This window comes from Papio anubis, chromosome 3 (assembly GCF_008728515.1).
Source record: "Papio anubis isolate 15944 chromosome 3, Panubis1.0, whole genome shotgun sequence".
Classification (NCBI taxonomy): domain Eukaryota; kingdom Metazoa; phylum Chordata; class Mammalia; order Primates; family Cercopithecidae; genus Papio; species Papio anubis.
The window spans coordinates 137185002-137205721 of NC_044978.1; the positions used below are offsets into that span (position 1 = coordinate 137185002).

Here is a 20720-nt window from a genome sequence, read left to right on the forward strand (position 1 = left end):
ATGTACTCAGAAAAAAAAGTGCTGTACATATAAAACCAATAATGTAAAATAGGAATTGCTTCATGTCTCCCTACGTGCTCTTCCCACTCTATGGAAGCAACCTTCAATTTTTGTTTTGTTTTGTTTTAACTCCTTTCAATATTTTTCAAATATTTTAAATAAAATGTTCGCACTGTTTTTTTCCTGATTTCCTAGATATTGATATCTATTGATATACTAAGATGCAAGGTGAGAATTTCGGTTGCATATTGTCATCTCTCACATGAAGTTACCCTTATCCCACTTCTAATATAGTTTTAACACATTTATAACTAAATTCATATTCAGTGTTATCATTTATATGACTGTTGTTGTTTGGGTTGCTATAATAAAAATACCATAGACTGGGTAATTTATAAACAACATCTGTTTATTGCTTACAGCTATGGAGGCTAAGAAGTCCAAGGTCAAGGCACCAACAGATGTGGTGTCTGGTGAGGGCTCCCTCTCTGCTTTAAAGATGACACCTTCTCACTGTGTCCTCACATGGTGCAAGGGCAGATGGTAATAATCAGCTTCCTCACACCTCTTTTATACGGGCACTAATCTCTTTCACAAGGGCTCTGCTGTCATGACCTAATCACATCCCAAAAGGCCCACCTTCTCATATGGTCACCTTGACGAGTAGGTTTTCATGTAAGAACTTTGGGGGAACACATTCAAGCCATAGTATTCTACTCCTGGCTCTCCAGAATTTATGTCCTTCTCACATGTAAAATATATTTATTCCAGACCAATAGCTCCAAAGTCTTTTTTTTTTCTTTTTTTTTCTTTTTTGAGATGGAGTGTCACTCTTTTGCCCAGGCTAGAGTGCAGCAGTGCGATCTCGGCTCACAGCAACCTCTACCTCCAGGGTTCAAGCATTCTCCTGCCTCAGTCTCCCAAGTAGCTGGGATTATAGGCATGTGCTATAATCCAGCTAATTTTTATATTTTTAGTAGAGACAGGGTTTCACCATGTTGGCCAGCTGGTCTCAAACTCCTGACCTTGTCAAGTGATTTGACTGCCTTGGCCTTCCGAAGTACTACCATTATAAGCGTGAGCCACTGCACCTAGCACCCAAAGTCTTAACTTGTTCCAGCATTAACTCAAAAGTCTGAAGTGCAGAATCTCATCTAAATATCATCTAAATCAGATATGGGTGTGACTCAAGATAGGAATTATCCCGAGGCAAATTTGCCTCTAGCTGTGAGCCTGTGAAATAAAACAACTTATGTGCTTCCAAAATACAATGATTGGACGGACATAGAAAACACATTTCCATCCAAAAAGAAGAAATAGAAAGGAAAAAAGTGGTAACTTGTCCCAAATCCAAAATTTAATGTTGCAAAAAACATTAAATCTCAAGGCTGGAGAATAATTCTTGACTAGATATCCTGCCCTTCAGGCGCACTGGGTCAAGCATCGGGACCCCACGGTTCCAGGAAGCCCTGCCCACATGGGTTTGTGGAATGCAACCAGTATTGCAGCTCTCACAGGTTAGACTTACATACTGAAGTCTGTACTATTCTGGAATCTCAAGGTTGACCTCACCCCCAGAGCTTCACCAGACCTAATGGGATCTCTCTGTGGTGGCCCCACTCCTGTGGCAGTTCACTGCCTAGGTCCTCAGGCTCTCTGGAACTTCCTTTGAAATCTAGATAGAGTCAGCAGTGCCTCCACAGCTCGTAAATTCTGTGCATCTACACCTGTGGAGATTGCATTGTGCAGATGCCATCATTGTTTACCCCCTGTACCAGGCAGCCCAAGGTGTACCTGGGCCCACATGAACAACAGCACGAGAGGGCAAGGAGTGCTGTTCCAGAATGGGGAGAGCAGAGACTTAAAATTTTTCTGTTCCCAAGGTCCTGGATTTCTAAGCTTACGATGGGAATGGCAGGCCTGATGATCTCTGAAATGCATTTGTGGAGTTCATCTGTCCATTGGCTTGATGACTAAGAGCCCCTGGCTTCCACCAATCCATATTAATCTTATCAAATACAAACAGTGGAATGGTCACCTCCTTGGTGTTCTCTGTTTTTCATCTACAACATTGCCAGGCTGAGAATTTTCCAAGTCTTTTTCTGCTTCTATTTTTATTATGATTTTTTATTTAACTTGTTTCTCCCTTCTTGCCTTTTACTATAAGCAATTAAGAGAAACCATGCTACATCCTCAATATCCTATTTCAGTGCTTGTGAGTTTCACCTTCCACAAAACCCTGGGGCACAATTCAGTCAAGTTCCTTGTCACTTAATAACAAGAATCACTTTTCCTCAAGTTTTCAATGACATGTTTCTCATTTCTGAGACCTCATCAGAATGACCTTTATTGTACATATTTCTATCAATATTCTGATCACAACAATTTAGGTAATCTCTAAAAAGATTGAGGCCTTCTCTATAGTTCTCTTCTTCAGAGCCCTAGAAAGAACCCCCTTTTATGGTAAATTCATAGCTTTTTCTAGCATGCACCTTCAGATTATCCCAGGTTCTGCCCATTACCCAGTTCCAAATCTGCTTCCACATTTTAAGTTATTTGTTATAGCAGCACCCCAGTTTTGGGTACAAAATTCTGTCTTAGTCAGTTTGGGCTGCTTTAACAAGATACTTTAGAATGGGTAATTTTTAAACAACGTAAATTTATTGCTCACAATTATGGAGACTGAGAATTTCAAGATCAAGGTGCCAACAGATTCCGTGTCTGATGAGGGCTCCCTTTCTACTTCAAATTGGTGCCTTCTTACTGCATCTTCATGTGGTAGAAGGGCAAAATTTGATAACCAGATCCCTTACATTTATCAGTGCACTAATCCTATTCATGAGGGTTCTGCTCACATGACCTAATCACGTCCCTAAGGGCCCATCTTCTGATACCAGCACTTTGATGACTAGGTTTCAACACAGGAATTTTGGAGGGATACAAACCTTCAGATCATAGCAGTGGCCATCTAAACATTTTTTTCTAGTTCCAGGGAGGATCTGATGATACTTCAATATGTACACTTTTGCTCAATCACATTAATTTTTTGTTCAGCACCATACCGAAGTATCCACATATCCATTGATTCCAAATTGCTTCACCACCTGTACCTGGCAGAGGGAATATGGAACTAAGGAATATATGGATAGTTTTGTGTGGTACTAAACAACAACAACACCAGCCCCCCCTCCCCCCAACACACACACACACACACACACACACACAAATGTGTGTATAAAAAGCCTGCAATAGATCAGAATCCTTACCTCCTCATGCAGTGGCAACTTTTACCCTTTGAACTCTGAGAATGACACCACTATTGGTGGTTTTAATTTCTGTTGCCCTCTTTGGATGAGCATATTTAAAACTACTAAGGTTCAAATTTGTCACATTGACTTTGTATCTATTTTTTATATTATATTTTAAAGTGGCATAGTTTAAAATGCCCAATGGTTTCATTCTTCATATTTATGTCATAATTTGTTACCTAAATCAAAATGTTTCAAGAAAGGGAACTATCTAACACTTTTGTTTTTATTAAAATAAAAAGAAACAACAAACTGTGTTGTTTTTATATAGACTTCTTGTTTATAACCTTGATATTTCTGGAATTTAATATAGATTTCTATATTTTATTAAACTACATCTCTAAAACCATTATTGATTTCTATAAATTGACATAGCCATTGACTTAATAAAGAGGACTTAATTCAGCTCTGAAGGAAAGTCTTATTCTTTATCCACGATTTACTGTCTTTTCAACTTCATTCAGAAATTTGGCAGATTGAATAACCCTTGACATTTTAGTGAACCACCTGACAATTTCAATTATAGTTTGAATTTCAAAGAGCAAATATTTGAGGTATTTCAGATTCCAAATCATATCCAACTCTCAACCCTAAAAATGTCCTTTTCTTGGCTCTCAATAACATTTTTTCCATTTGAAATGTTTTAAGTTTCTTAAAGTCATATTCAAAGCTAAAGATAAGGAATTTTGAACAGTGTAAACTTTTACTAGGACAGATAAAAAATACACAATTTAACAATATGACCTAATTTTCTAGCTTCAGAGCTAGATCATCCTTTGACAAATTATTTTTCTTTTGTGTTACTGTTTTAATCATAACTCTTATTATATATTTTGGGACTTTGACATAATTATTTTCATTAGATTTGCAGAGACCTTTATTCATAAAGCAAGTTTAAGTAAAAGAAAGTTAAGGTATAAATTTCAATATAATGTAAATATGATTTAGAATATTTGAAAATTATTTGTGATTTGTATGGCTTAAAATAGATAATCTACAAAATAATTTGAAGAATATTTAGAAATTAATCTTAATTTATCTCAGAAATTTTATTAGCTCTGAGAATGATCTGGCATAATTGCAAGTATTGAAAATTTCAGATAAAGCTGATTATGCATTTTTAACAGTATACTAGCAAAATAAAGTTTAATAAAATTAGAAGGATAAAGAAGCATGTATTTTATGTTTTAATGGAGATTCTTATTCATTTTTAGCAGAAAAAACAGCAAAACTCTAGACAGTCTTTGCAATAATGTACTGGTAGTATGTATAATGAAAAACCATACCTGGAAAGAATGTAACCATGTTAAAGGATCAGTTGGTAAGAAATGCTGCTTTCCTGCTTCTTACTACTCTGTGTACCAGAATCTGAAACTGCCATAGCAAGCTGTCTTCCTATTGGCTCACATACCTAACTCCTAAAATGTTGAGAGAGATTCTTTAACTATGGCTCTTATAAACGGAAACATTAATTTATTGAACATAATTGAACCCACAAAATGATTTTTCAATTGTATGTAATTTTTAATTTTTAACACTTACAAATATAATATAATTTTTACAAATTTAAATATATTTTATACGAATTTTAAATTGTGCAGAGAGCCATTTTTACATATCTTTAATTCTATATCACTAAGCGTTGTTTTAAAAAATCTTACTTTTGGAATAATACTAAAAATAGCAATAAACATTTATTTTTCTTCTTGTCACATCCGGATTTGTCTAATTCTCTCCCATGTGTCCCAAATTGCTTTTATCCAAGCTCAGTCTGCCCTGACATATCAATTCTTATTGTCAAGTAATATGTAACTATCTTTGTAAGAGTATCAATCTCTGCTTTTAATTTATTCAAAATTCATTTTAGGCATATTTTATTTATCAAAAACATTTCAAGAAAATGTTATCTCTGCACTATTTTCTGGAAAATGCCAACCATAAATTGCTTGCTCATTATACCCATAATATCCATTTCTATATGACCCTTCATTGTTCTTTTTACACCTTCACAATATCTCTTTGTAACAAAATATTCTGCCCTTTATATTCTACATTTGAAGACGTGATGGTGATTGGATAATGATCCATTTTATTTTCACTGGGACTAATGTCTTATAGTCCCCTTACAGACGTAACCATGATTCTAGAAGACAGGAACAGTAATTTACCTAGAGAGGAACTGAATCCATAACCTTACTGACACTTTGCTTTTTTAACAAAATGAGGCAACTAGCAACTGAAATCATTCCATTTAAAATAATTTCACACCTCACTTAAATAACCTGAAAAATGAAGCCTTACAATAGGCCAACATTCTGTTTTTAGGAAAATAGATAGCCTTCTCTAACAAATACATTTTCTCTTAAATCCTTACATTAGAAACTTGAATGATAAACACTTCAGTGAATAGTTTACAACTTATGGTGTAAGATACAAGATTTTATTCCTAAAAGCAAGGGATGGGTAGGTCTTAAGAAAGATTTCAGGCCAGACTCTGTGGCTCACGCCTATAATCCCAGCAGTTTGGAAGCCTGAGTTGGGTGGATTACCTAAGGTCAGGCATTCAAGAGCAGCCTGGCTAACATAGCAAAAGGCAAAACCCATCGCTACTAAAAATACAAAAAATAGCTGGTGTGGTGGCAGGTGCCTGTAATCCCAGCTACTCAGTAGGCTGAGGCAGGAGAATTGCTTGAACCTGGGAGGCAGAGGTTGCAGGCAGAGGTTGCAGTGAGCCAAGATTGTGCCATTGCACTCCAGCCTGGGCAACAAGAGCAAAACTTCATGTCAAAAAAAGAAAAAAAAAAAAAGGAGATTTCTGTTGATTTTTAAATTATGCTGAGCTAACCACACTGCAAGTCATACTGCAAATCATGTGAAATGTGTCCATAAGAACAAGCCTACTCAATTAAGGTATTGCCTGCCTTATTTCATGAGGCAATAATGATTTGTTCTGTAGTGGGGCGCATGTATTTTTAAAATGTGTTATACCAATGGGTCTACAAAAAAAAAGAAATAAAAAGCAAAACAACAACGAAAAGATCACATCATTTCAACAATTGTGGTGATCAAAACCACAGAATATTTACTTCAAGTGTGTCCTCATCCTTAATTAGCACAAATATTAGTATTACCAGAATACTCTTAAAGACTCTCTTCTAATAATTCTATCATCGAGTCATCTTGGAAGGAAGGTTTTTAAAGCCAGTTAGTCAGCCTGCTTTATGATTGTTTATGTAGAGGAGTACAAGTGGCTCTCAGAATTACAGTGTCAGCCCATCTCCTTGGGTCTGAAGGAGACCAAGGGATCATTATCAAATAGATCCTTTGATATGGTTTGGCTGTGTCCCCACCCAAATCTCATCTTGAATTGTAGTTCCCATAATCCCCATGTGTCATGGGAGAGACAGTGGGAGGTAATTGAATCATGGTGTCAATTACCCCCATGCTGCTGTTCTCATGATAGTGAGTGAGTTCTCACGAGATCTGATGGTTTTATAGGGGCTTTTCCCACTTTTGCTCTGCACTTCTCCTTCCTGTCACCATGTGAAGAAGGACGTGCTTACTTCCCCTACTGCCATGATTGTGAGTTTCCTGAGGCCTCCCCAGCCATGCTGAACTGTGATTCAATTAAGCCTCTTTCCTTTATAAATTACCCAGCCTCGGGTACATCCTTATAACAGCATGAGTGTGGACTAATATATCCTTATTTGCTCTCTTCCTTTTGTACTCTGACATGAGTAAACTGTGAAATTGTGCTAAATAGGAATGTGTGCTAACTATGAAACACTCATAATTATTTCAGTAAATTATGAAACATATAAGAGATTCAAAATGGGTATATGCTTATTTAAAATAGATGAAGAAAGTCTTGGAATACATCTTCAGGATACCCGCTGAATTATAGGCCACAATTGTACCTCACAGCATTTATGGCCTCAAATCTAGTGACAGAAACACATCTTAGTCCCATTCTGTAGTTTCTAATAAAGATTGATTCTCAAAATAAAAGCTGACTAAAGGGCAGAAATACATACAGTAATCTTCAAGATTTTTTTTCTCTTTATCTGCCTGGAGTTAGTTGAAGCAAGCTTTGACGAGTCATTTATTTAATAGTTTAGTGGAACTAATTCCTACTCTTGAACCTGGAATGGAATATAAGAAATAAAGAACAATGGAATCCAATGACGTATTTCAGGATATAATTGGTTGTCTAGATTCAAAGCTGATCTTATCACTTGAGATGAAAAAAGTAAAACAAAACATCGTAGTGGAAAAAAAAAGTTTATGTTTACTAACCCTGAAAACTTAATTCGTGTAAATAACCTAACCCCAAAGAGAAAATATGTGTCATCAAACTAATTTGTGCAAAGCTATAATTTGTGTAGCAATGATTGTGGTATAAATATAACACTTTAGTGTGTTTTAAGGAGTTTTATTCAGATAAGCTATTTTATTTTTACGATAGGCTTGAAAATAGAGTATTTTTTCTAAAACAAGGCTTTTGTCTTTCCTTCTATGGAAAGGTGCAGGGCTTCAGTTATTTCTACTAGACTATTATGTGTGGACTGGCAGGTATTGGCATACTTTTCATAATCCTAAGAAGTATCCAGTGGAGCCAGTATGAAAGCTCATTTACAACAGGGACAAACTGTCTTGCTCGCTGAAACAAGTCCAGTACCTAGCAATGTGTCTGGTACATTTTCAGGTGCTCAGAAAGGCTGAATTGCTTTGTTTATTAATTAAATAATATAGACTCAAATCCATTCAGTCCCTGACCAGGACTCTTCATAAAACAGTGGATCTCAAAATCATTTGCTGAACCTACAATATTGCATCAATTGAGAACTTGTTAGAAATAAAACTTTTCAGACCCCATGCCAGACCTTCTAAATCAGAAACTATTGGGGTAGGCCCAGCAATCTGTGTTTAAAAAGCCCTCCAGGTGATTATAATGTATGCTAAAATTGAGCACCATTGATGTAAACAATCCTCAAATATATTGTGCACAACTTTTTAGAATTATGAGAGTGGCTTAAGGGTATATTACAAGAAGACAGTTCCTATGGACAGATTGTGAATAATTTTAATTTCTCAAGAATTTTGTTCTAATTTTTTTATGTATAGGATAGTTGGAACGTATGTTCTACTTCTTACGAGTATCTTCATTTTAACTATAGGACTATTCCCCTCATGTAACAAACTGTGTAATTTGTTTAGGAAGGCCGACTCAGTTTGAGTTACTGGTACAGATACTGAGACAAGGACCTGAATGCAGATAGATTATTAGGGAGGTGTTCCCAGGAAGCACAAGTGAGGAGGTGGTGAACATGAGAGAGGGTAAGGAGAGAAGCCAGTCAAGCATATGTTAACAGGAAAGGGTTACAATTGTGGGCAAATAGGTCTCAGTCCTGTGGAGAACCATCTGAGAAAGCATGTGTGGAATGTAACTCAGAATCACCCAGTGGAGAGTGGAGAGACTGAAACATTTATGTCCTTAGCCCCATTGTTTGAGAGTTGATCTCCAGTGATTCTAACATACGCTATATTCCAAGTTATATTTGTGTATGGCCAAATATTTGTGTATATTGCAGGTTATATTTGTGTATGGACAAAGTCATCAGGCAGAGAAGATGAGACACAGCCCTTGAGGTGGGACATGTCAATACACAGGAAGGTTGAATTGTCACTGCCTTGAGAATAGAAGAAGAGCAGAACTGACGATATACAGAATAAGAATGAGGGTCAGCATTAACAATGGGTTAGAAGCCATGAATTTGCAATAACACCAAAACATACAGTTGTGTGTTCCATTTCTAGGAAAGGTGGAACAGTGAATTCTAAGACATATAAATGGCATGCAGAGTAACTCTAATTGTTTTATAGGAAGTATGCAATCATAAACACTGACAGATAAGCATACATGTAAAATTTTTAAGAAAGGTCATGATCACTAAAACAGAGCAGATGACTTTGAATGTTCTTGCTTTATGTGATCATACATGGGTTCCTTTGTCAAATTCTATAATTCTGCTCTGCAAGTGACATTTTGTTTGAGCAGTTGGCATCTGGTGCCTCAGTTTCAACTAACATTCTGTTACTAAACACAGTTCAAATACCATAAGGTAATTTTTTCAATGGTAAGAAAAGGTACTTTATACTTCATCCTAGTGAAATAACACAGGCAGGGAAGTCAATTGCTTGGAATTCTGAAAGGTTTCCATGCTGTCAAGTCCAACATCATTTGAAAACATTTTTGCAGTAGGCCACAAAGCTGCCTTTTTATGGAAGAAACTATGAAAGAAATTTAGAAACCCCAGAAAGCTCCAAGGTCCTGTTCTGATTCAGTAAAAATTTCAAAGACTATACCTCCTGAGCTTACTTTGAGAATGACAAACACAAGTAGCTTAGGAAGATGGACATGGAAATTCACCTTTTACATTCCTCTGCTTTTTCTTTTGGAAACTTTGTGTCAAAACAAAAACAATCAAACCTTTTGAATTTTTTTTCCTGTGAAGTCTTTTAATTTTAGTAGAATCATCAACATTTTATGCCACTCTTAAAATTCTAGAAAGCAAAATCCCCATGTAATATTGGAAAAGTCCAAGGATAACAGAAATATTGAACTAGGAATGTTTTGCAATGAGTAATAATTAGCTTCCATAGTAGCTTCATCAACGATGAGCTACTTGTAACAGTATACTACCTAGCTCCACAAAGATTTTCATTAGTGTAAGAACAGTAGTAGATGAACTAACTGTCTAACTACAGAAACTAGATGCTTAATTGCCATGTTGCTTTATTGGCACAGTATCTGAGAGTCATTGTCCAATTTCTCCTCTAGAAGCTTTTCTGTTTTCCTCCTGTGGTGACAATGGGAAATTTTGTTGTGATGAAAGAATAGTAACAGATAACTGTTTCTCTGGTTAAGTGTCAGGTGCAAATATTTCTCTGGTTAAACATCAGGAATATACATGTGTATGTGAGTGCATGCGTGTGTGTATATGAAATTTTTAATCAGTTAACCAGTGTAGCAAATTGCTCACATTCTGAAAAGAATATGGAAACTAAGTCTTACTAAGGAAAAGCACATTTTCTTATACCACTTTAAAGCAAATAGTCATGGAACCACCTTTATTTTTCAAAGTCTTCTATGGTTTAGTCTCTTTCTCTATCAGTTATACAATGGATGCACATAAGTTAACACAGTGGAGTATAAGTAAACAAAAGTCCAGTGTATCCCAAAAATGTCCTGCAACATTCAGTTTAACTGTAATTATTCTAATTTTGAAAACTGCATAACAGGTTCTGCAACTTAGAACCAGAGGGCTATGAGAAAATTTTGTAGAACATCTCTTTACTAATTATGAACTCTGGCATCCACTCCTGTTTCACTTTATGATTTGGGTGTGTTACTTTAACTTTTTGTCCCTCAATTTCTTCATATTTAAAATGCACATAGTTCTAGTGCTTGCATGATAAGGATGTTGTGAGAATTGAATGAGTTATCTATATGTATGTGTGTGTGTATATATATAAAAACACATAGTGTCATACATAGTAAGCACTCAATATTAGCTTATACTATTATTATTGACATACTGTAAATAGTGTTCAATAAACATTTACTGGATAGAATAAATGCTGTCAAGCACGACCATTTATGAGTACTGTCAAAAGTACTGCAGTAACTTGAATGATTTTTGAACACATGTAATGTTCCAGATGCTTTAAATACATTTAGCCATTTAGTACTCACTATTCCTCCATGAAGAAAATGTCATTCAGCTCATCAGGAACCTGAGACTCAGGGTATGTAACATATTTTGTTACAGTTAAGGAGGTCCAGCATTTGAGTTCAAGCCCATTTATTCAACTTTTATTTTATTTTTCTAGTTTCAGATAGTCTCCAAGTCCTGAAGTATTTGGGTTTGCCAACTTTGAATTTAATATTTCTATACTTAATTACTATGCAAAAAGTTAACATCTTCTCACTTGAGAAAATGCAAATTGATTCATTTTCTGATTTAATTTTTTAATTAAAATTTTTTCTAATGACTTCCTTTTTATATCAGCTTATCAAATAATTTAGTCCTATGTGAGGTAGGGATATCCATAGATGTGTAAGGATGAGTTAGGGCTATAGGGTTCTCTTATTTCCACAAGAACATTTAGGAAAAGAAATCTGACCTGTTCCTAGCAACCCATTTTATTAAAACCCTACTATGTGTCACTCACTGTAAAGGGATAGACCAGTGACCAAAATGAAGTCCTTACTGCCATGAAACTTATTCTACAGCACAGAAAGAGATGGTAAATAAGTGACTGTGTGTGTATGTTTATTTGTCTCGGGTGGGGTAAATGCTCTAAAGAACAGGGCAAAAGTAACAGAGACACATGAGGGGGCAAGAATAGATGATCATAGAAGTCATGCCTGATGAAGTGACATTCAGAGACCTAAATGAAACGAAGGAGGGGGCTATGTGTGTGTCTCTAATGGAAGAGCAATCCAGGAGGCAACATAAAGACAAAGGCTGAACTATACTAGAGGGCCAGCAGGGAAGTCATTACAGCTGAACCAGAGGGACTAAGGGGTTATATAAAATATGGAAAACATGGCCCTCACAGCCACTTACATAGCTAACTACGATTTCATTAAGGCTGGGATAGAGGTTGGCTCAGAGTGTCAGGCAAGCACAAAGGTTGGGATAATACTGCTTGGGATTAGGGAGGTAGGAGTGGGAAGGATTTAACATTTTGTTCACAATTTGAGTTATGAGAAACACTTTGTCAAAGAGAGAAACTGAGAAGAGATCAAAAGGAACAAAGCAAAGCATGAAAATCCACAGCTGTGAAGAACTCATATATTGCATTTAGATGTGATCAATAGACTTTAAGAACTTTATTTTTTCTTTATTGGCTTCAAGATAGCAAGAAAGCCTTAGTTCATAAATCCTAGCAATTAAGTGCCAATTCGCCCCCACATCATTTTAAGCGTTGATCGAAATCCAACTAAGAACTCATATTCATTTGTTTGCCTGTCATACTTAAGAATTAATTTACTCTGCCAAGGGTCATTTAGCTATTAAAAAATAATAGCTACAAGAAAATAAATATTTTAGTGTAATTTTCTGATGGTGCCTAAAGTTAACATATTAGCATATGGTAAAATAGGCAAGGGATGAGGGGTCCTTCAACAACCACTGCTTTTCCTAATGTTTTGGCATAATGCACCTTAAATCACTACAACAAACATCCAAAAGAACCCAATGCCAGCAGAAACAAAGAATTAAAGACAGTAACACAGTGGTTTCTGATACTGGCAATAATTTTTAAATCTTTATTCTCATGAGGTAAAGTACTGAATCAAGAATTTACTTTTAATCACTGTTCAATCTTTGTTCAATACTATAGAACACAGGAAGGTTGGTCTATGCCACATGATGAATGCAGTCTATTTCTTGCATTATACATTAAGAAGCAGAGCAGGTAGCACAATGTTGGCTAAGTCTCAGCGGTGGCATATTTTCATCTCCCACGGGGTGTGGGAAGACCCCACTGCACAGCAGTAACAATAAATCCAGCATATCCGTTTATGAAATAACTTTGGCAGTAATGGCAAGAGGATTTGGATGAAAGTGTATTTGTGGTCTTCCAGCTGGAAGATCAGAGCAGAGATTCTAAAGCAAAAAAGCAGAGTGGAATGGCAGATAGTGGCTGCTTGGATAAGAACAGAAGACTGTTGAGGATCCATGCTGAGCGCAAGGGGAAATGCAAACAAGACAGTCCTTTCAGAATATCCCCATGCTGCCCAGTGTTGGCATGAGGGATTACTAATGCCATCTGCTGGATATTCTTGGGATTTAAAAATGGAATCTAAACAAATAATACTCCAGTTTCCCTATGTCTTGGCTTCAGTTCTTAAAAGAGAAAAACAGCAACAATAACCAGCTAAAGAAAACAAGTGATGAAAACAAAACTCAGGTCATGTACATGTTTATTATACCTTGAGAACGTTGGAACTTTGTATGGCCACTGTATTTCAGACATAGTATTTATAATAATTGAATTTTTTTGGTTGGTGTGTGTTTGTTTAGTTTTAGCAGAACTCTGTAGTGGTGTACTTTGGCCATATGTAACACTCAGGCAACTGGATATAGTTTGTACTGTAAATCCACAAAGCCCGTGCTAAAAATATATTATACACTATAAAATTTATATACTACATACTCTCTTTTGTTGGAGAGAACATTGTGGTTTTATTTTGTTTTTAAATCGGGATAAAAATAATTAAAAGGAAAGAAGAACATTTGGTCAAAAACATTACATATCCATTTGTGTCTTATATAAAATATAGTAAGTCATCTATTGTTTTTGTTTTGTGGAAATATTTTCCTCTATCATGCTCTCTGTAGGATTATTGTGAGATTGCAATTTAAAATGACAAAATTCCTTCTGGTATTTCAATAAGATTTTGGAACCTTTAGAAATGTGTGGCTAAATTAACATTGATTATAGTCTATATTTTCGAAACCATACTAATCCCATGAGACTTGCAGTGGGGAAAAAAATGGTTTCTGTGGTCAAATCTATTTGGAATATTCTATAATCCAAATATCTTCTCCTAGAGATCAATAAGGCACATGAACTGAGATGTGAGGAGTTGATATTTACTGACAGTTTACCACATACCATTATCTCATTTAATGTTCATTCTGATTCTATTATGTGGGCACTATCATTATTCAAAAGGAAACAGGTTTATAGGGTTTATAATTTGTTCAACGTCACACTAAGAAAATAAAGGTACTGGATCTGACTTCAGAGACTGCACTCACAAGTACAAAGCTATATGTCCCATAATATCAATCAGTGAAATAATATATATTGATATAATTTTATGTTAATTATATTTCTATATTCATGTTAACCTGTTTAAAGCTTTGAGCAATAATATGGTAATATCATCTGTTTAACTTTGCTTAACCCAACATTTCTAAATCTAGTTAGTTACAGGAAATTCATTAATTTTAGTGGAACTAGCGTCCTACAGAATTCAGTTCCAAAAGTGCTGATATAATTAAGCTATAGTATTGCAATAGATGAGAAGCCAGGAAGGGAGTGGCTCTTTAGTGTTTCTCTGGCCACTTGTTCCAGCATATCTGCTGGTGTTCTCTGCCTATGCATGTCCCATGCTGGTCTCCACCTGATGATTTGGAAGGGCTAGAAATAGGGAAGCAAACACTTGATATCTTTGCTGTTGCAGGTGCACAGAGCACTGGAACTCTCTGCATAAATGTGTAATATTTAGGACATCCTGCAAAAGGAACAAGCTTAATTTAGTTAGGCCACAAGGTTGAGTGATAAACAGCATGTTGCTGTTATTGTTTAGTCAATTAAATCATCCCCTGTACTTGTAGGAGCTGTTCCACATTTATTACCAGTGAGAAACAAGCTCGGGTAGTGTTGTTGATTTCCTTGTGTTGGATTGCGTTATACTTAGCACATCTAAAGATTTGAGAATGAATGGTGGAAGACACAGTGATAAATTGTCGAGCTTTTCTAAAGATTCAGAAGTTCTAAAGTTCCTGCCAGTGACAGATGGTCTGTCCTTACTCATTGCTTGTCTTCCTGACAGGACTTGATTTTTTTTTTTCTTTTTTGCTCCATTCACTTACAGTAAGTTCAATTTCTTGTGAGGTGGGATAGTTTCATTTGTTATAATTACATTACTGTATTTCAAAGTGGCATCAACTCTCTATGAACATGTCATGCTCTTTTTAGATTATTAATGTGCACATGTGTAATGACAAAAGGGAATTATAGGATAAGAGGAAGAGAGGAAATGCACTACCAAGGGAAATCCATACCTCAATCTTTCTGTTATTTTGATAACCAAGCATACTATTAAATAGAGTCCTCACTGGATAGTGTTTTTTTAAAATAAATATTATTTTAGTACCTCCAATATTTTATAATAATCGAAAACTTTTTGAAAATTTTGTTTAAACTGCACAACTAGTGTTTATGAGCTATTTTAAGAAATATTCTTAAAATATTTCTAAGAATTCACACAGTGAGCCCAAACAACTATAACAATGATGTGCTTAGATATTAAATAGTTTCCAAATGAAAAACGGAAAATTGCAATCAAATTTCTTAATTCCCTTCATCGATTTCAAATATGTTCACTGCTAAAATAGGAGATTAGAAGATATGCTATTTAGATAAGGAAGGTGGGAAAGGAAAACAATTCCCTGTGGAAGTAAATATAAAGGCTTTAAAAATTCTAGCTTGTCTTCAAATAACTTCAAAAATCCAGAAGTAATTTAGCCCTCAAGTTAATAATGCCACTAGTGTGATATAGCATTATATAGCTGCAAGTGTTACCAGGTGGAAAGAGATCGACATTATTTAAAAATAAAGAAACAATCAGGTTAATTGATTTGGGATTTACAATAGTTGTCTTCTGTTATCTACACAAAGAGCTCAGAAATTCTTTTTATGTAATTTTTTTTCATAAGAGTGCTCACTCCATATTATCTCAATTTGATAATACATGAGAAGTGTAAGCAACATTATTGCTCCTTTTTCTCCTTTATTTCCTTTAATTCTACTTCTACTGTGAGTTTAACCTCTTTGAAGTGATATGCATATAAGGGCATATATGTTTCACTGAATATATATATCATACTATAAATTTATATGTGTGTGTGTGTGTGTATGTGATGTATGTGTATAATATACTACTCCTTTAAGTGAGAGAATTCAAAGCTTACTGGATTTCCAAGGTCTAGGTGATTGAACTCCATTTTATCTTTTTATTCCCCTTACTAAATGCTCCTACCATTACTGATATCAGTTACCTTTTTATTCAGTGGCTTTTTAGCATTGCTTTATTTTGGTAACATTCAATTAGAAAATCTCAGAGAACTCATGCCAGCCCACTGGTTATGCATGAAGATGTTAACCTAGACCTAGGGAAATTATAATCCTTGTTTAGTGAACATTTTCTCAGATAGTAAATGGAAGAATTAACTGTGTAGAACATTACAAAAAAGTTTCAAGCTTCTTTAACACATGGGGTCACAATAATAATACATGGATTTTAGTTGTGTATCTATTGCATATACATTGATATATAATTAAAAAGACAAGACATATCTGTCTTTTTATTCTTAAGGACCATTCTAGTATAATTGGATTTTCTTCTCCAGATAAAAATGTGTTGGAAAAAGGTTCTAAATATTCAATATTTTTGAAAAGGCCAACAAATATTGCATAATTTTGAAATCATGCCTTTATAAAACCACAGAAGTAAAAGTTACTCTAGTGAGTATGTTTATTAAAATTTATTAAGATTACAAAAAGGTGCATAGATGAAGTTAATAAAAATGCTTTTCTTTAAAGATAAGATGAGCTAAATTACTCTAACAAGTAGACCGAAAATGTATTGTTCCACTACTAAAGGTTTGTTTCATGTCATCTCAGTACCGCAGCATAGAGTAGAAAAGGGGAGTCTGCTCAGTGCACTGGAGCTATTGTGGCTTCCAGGGTCCTCTACGCATGACGTCACAATCCTAGTAAGCTGGAATGGACAGAGAGCAGACACAAGCACATAGAAGGTTTTATGAGTCAGGTTTGAAAGTGGCATACATCACTCTGCTCACATTTGATTGGCTTAGAACTCAGTCACATGACCTTATAATTCTACCCTGCAGTGGAGGATGGGAAATGTAGCCTACCTGAGTGTCCCAGCAGAAGGAGAGAATGGATTTTCATGATCATCTCACAGTTTCTACCACATGAACCCTTGACTTTGCTTAAAAATAGAAATGACTTTAAATGATTATGCTATTAATATAGTCTAGTTTTTCTGATAAACTTTGTATCCACTCACTTGTTTGTAGGGCAGAGTATTTTTTAAATTCATTTAGTAACCTAAATTGGAGACTAAGTTTGAGGACTAATGATTTTAGAATAGTTGGTTAAATAGAACTGGTAGGAGACCTGGGAACTTGAGAACCCAAAAGAGATTCAAATAGACTCTTTCTTGAAAATGCACATTAAGACATATAGGACTCATACTGAAGGTTCACAGATACTTAATGCCCACCTATGGTGAAGAGCACTCAATTTAGAACACGAAGATAGATTATTTATTTATTTATCTGTAGTAATGTGCTAATAATTGTTTGCTTGTAACAAATTTATACTGCTAAAATATCTTATATGTTAATACGAATAAAACCAAAGACGAGAAGGAGAGACTATCTCCTTGCTGACCCTAAGCAACAGAGGATAGTACAATGAGTAGAATCATGGCTTTAGACAACACATTTGTCTTTCTTCTTCACAGAAATACAAGATTTGTGCCTCAATATTATTTCATGCTTTTGCCTAAAATACTTTAAGATGAAGAGCCATGGGTAAATTTTATAGTCTAGATAGTTACTGATAAGTTGTTATCATAACTCTTACCTTCTACTTAGTCCATAAATGCTGTTGCACAAAACAACTTCTCATTTAGTAATTTCTACAGGTAATGCAGAGTGCTCATGGTTTAAATTTTGCTTTATCTGATTACATAGTGAAGGTTATTATTTAGCTTAAAATGAGGATAACTTAAGCTAAATAGAATCACTCTACTACTGTTACTTCAGAAGTATTTTAAATCTATACTGCCTATCTGTTGGTATTCTCTTCTTTTTCTCTGAGTTCTATTTACATATTTTAGTAGTGATTTGCTCCCTTCTATAACGTATTTCTCTTTATTTTACCCAGAAACCCACTTTTCTTATATCTTAGTTTCTAGTTTGAAGTCTTTTAAATCTAATGGAGCCCCACATATTTTCTATTACTTTTTATTGCTAATAAATTATTCATTATTTGTCTCTAAGATTTAAAGTAAAACAATCAGAAAATTTGAAATAAGGATTACCATTACTAGTATAAAGTGTTTTTTTAGCGAAAACTGAAAACTACCATAAGTTATATTTAAATATTAAGTTTCACCTATAAGTGAAATACATATATTTCAAAAATGATAATAATAAAGCTTAAAAGTAGATAACATATCCTCAATTCTCTGATCATGTACTGTCTATATACCTCAATAAAGTCACAGGGAACAACATGATGTATAATGGAACAGTATGAAACTTGTACCAAATGTTAAAAAAGCAAGATTCTGCAACTAATTACGTACTTTGAAAAAACATTGAGTCACATACCAAATATATTTCCAATTTTATTTTTTGTGATGCAATGCATCTCTTAGCAGGTATTTCTTACTAGGACAAAGAATAGCCACCAAAATGCAATTCATATTTTATAACAACTCCTTGATAGCTATTTGAAGGCATCTTCATTTGAAACTCAATCCTTGAGTGTTATTGCTAAAAACAACAGAATTATCTCCTGCAAAATAATCTCACTTATTATATGCCCATGCCATGCGTAAATCAGAAGAACACATCTTAGAATATGTATGATAAGATTTAGCAGAGTGGAAACTTTGATATAGAAACTGCCCCTACTACACACATACACACATACACACACACACACACACATACACACACACATCTGAGGCTTAACTTTTTTGGCCTAAGCCAAGAATCATTTAGAATAAATGTATCTGAAGTTGGTCAAACAAGAGTGCTACCCATATATTTTTGTTCTTTCTGTTAAATATATTTTATTTATTTTCATTTTATTAGCAATCTAAAAGCTACTAAAATTTCCTACCCATGCTTTAATGCTAATATGTTGTCTATCACTTTTGGTATTTAACTTGGAGATAATTTAAGAATTAGATCACCTTAGAATACACATGACAAAAATTTGCAGGAAAATATAGAGCAGTTTACTTAGTCAAAACAGTAGAAAGCATATACACAGAGAAGTAGCAGAAGATAAGAATATTAAATTAGAGCCAGATTGTAGAAGCTATGTACTTTGATATTTATTAGGTAGATGATAAAAAGCCATCAAAGTTTATTTTGAGTAGCGAATGTGATTTGAAATTTTATCTCCACTCTCAGTTAAATCACAAAGCAGTACATTTTATTTATGTATTTTTTTCTGTTGAAACCCATGGTTTTCTAGGTTTTGATGAATTATATTTTCAAATTCAATTAGCAAGTATACAGTGCATCTATGTTTCAAACACAAATGCTTCTACAGTGTTTTGCTAATGATTTTTCCATCTTCAATTAAGTAACAAAGACCTTTCTAACATACGATTCCTTTTTTTTTGTCATTTGCAAAGTATATTCATTAGTTTGGTTTGTTTTGCATGATTAATTTTGACTGATAGCTGATTTGTTTTCTGTTCTAGGTTGTGGAGACTAATTTGGTTGCTTTTGACTGTCACTGGATCATTATAAATGAGGTAAAGCTAAACCTTATTGTTAACTCTGTGTCCTTTTTTCACATATATAATTGTAGCATTTCCAATCCTTGAATTGGCCTTGAATTTTTAAGAGGAAACAACACATGAAGTAAACATTCAACTTACTGAGTGAATGCTGTTTAACAAAAATAGAATGAAGTTTTTTAAAATGATAAGGGGCTTTATATTAATAAAATAAATGGAGAAAGTCTTTCTCACTGAGTATCTTTTCGCTCTTTCTGTTGGCTCACACTGCCTGCTCAAGGAGATCATCTTTATAAAAAGTACAGTTCTACTTTGTAAGCAAAGTAAACTCCTCCCAGGGAGTGCCTGCATTCCATTTATATTTTAATGTTGTTTCTAGAACTGTTAAGTCCACCCTCTTTACATGAGTATTAAAAAGTTCAGCATATGAATATGAATAAACAGAGAACAGATTTTTCCCTTTTCATAAGGAAGTACAACTGTTTTCAAATCTTTAGACTTGTCAAATTCTTGTGAAAGTCTTTTGATTTTTGCAAAGATAATACATAAGATTAAAAATATATTACAACGTAAAAGCCCTGTGAAATAAGTTGTTCCATTAGCACCTGCCAGTCAGAAATAGAAGGAACACTGAGCAGATCAGTTATGGACAAGTAATGTGATCACATGGATTTTTCCTCAACAAGATGTAGTACTTGGTCATACCTATTACTTATGAATAAAAATAATGTATTATTTGTTCATTATACTAAATACACAATTCTAGACTAATAAGATTTGTTTTATGGACAAAATAGTATTTTTGGATAAGAATCCTGGTTTTCTAGTCAACAAGACAGGTTTGATCCTGGCTATGAAACTCGGTAGCTGTCTTAACATGGATATCAGCTTCTTGTGCCTCAGTTTATTCATTTGGACAAGTATAATAACAATTACCTTGCAGGTTCATAATAAAAGTTAAATGAGGTATTATCAGGTGCTCTTAACATAGTGCTTGACAAATGACACTCAAGAATGGTACTGCAATAATGATC

At 34.5% G+C, this 20720-nt stretch overlaps 1 protein-coding gene across 1 annotated transcript in view; it reads left to right on the top strand.

The window, feature by feature from the left end:
• The window catches only part of GRID2 (glutamate ionotropic receptor delta type subunit 2), a 1499636-nt gene that overhangs the window by 906353 nt on the left and 572563 nt on the right, over nucleotides 1-20720 (top strand). Inside the window, exon 5 of the mRNA XM_017959328.3 lies at nucleotides 19648-19701. Within this exon, the coding sequence (XP_017814817.1) occupies nucleotides 19648-19701 (54 nt within the window). The remainder of the gene's footprint in view (nucleotides 1-19647; nucleotides 19702-20720) is intronic.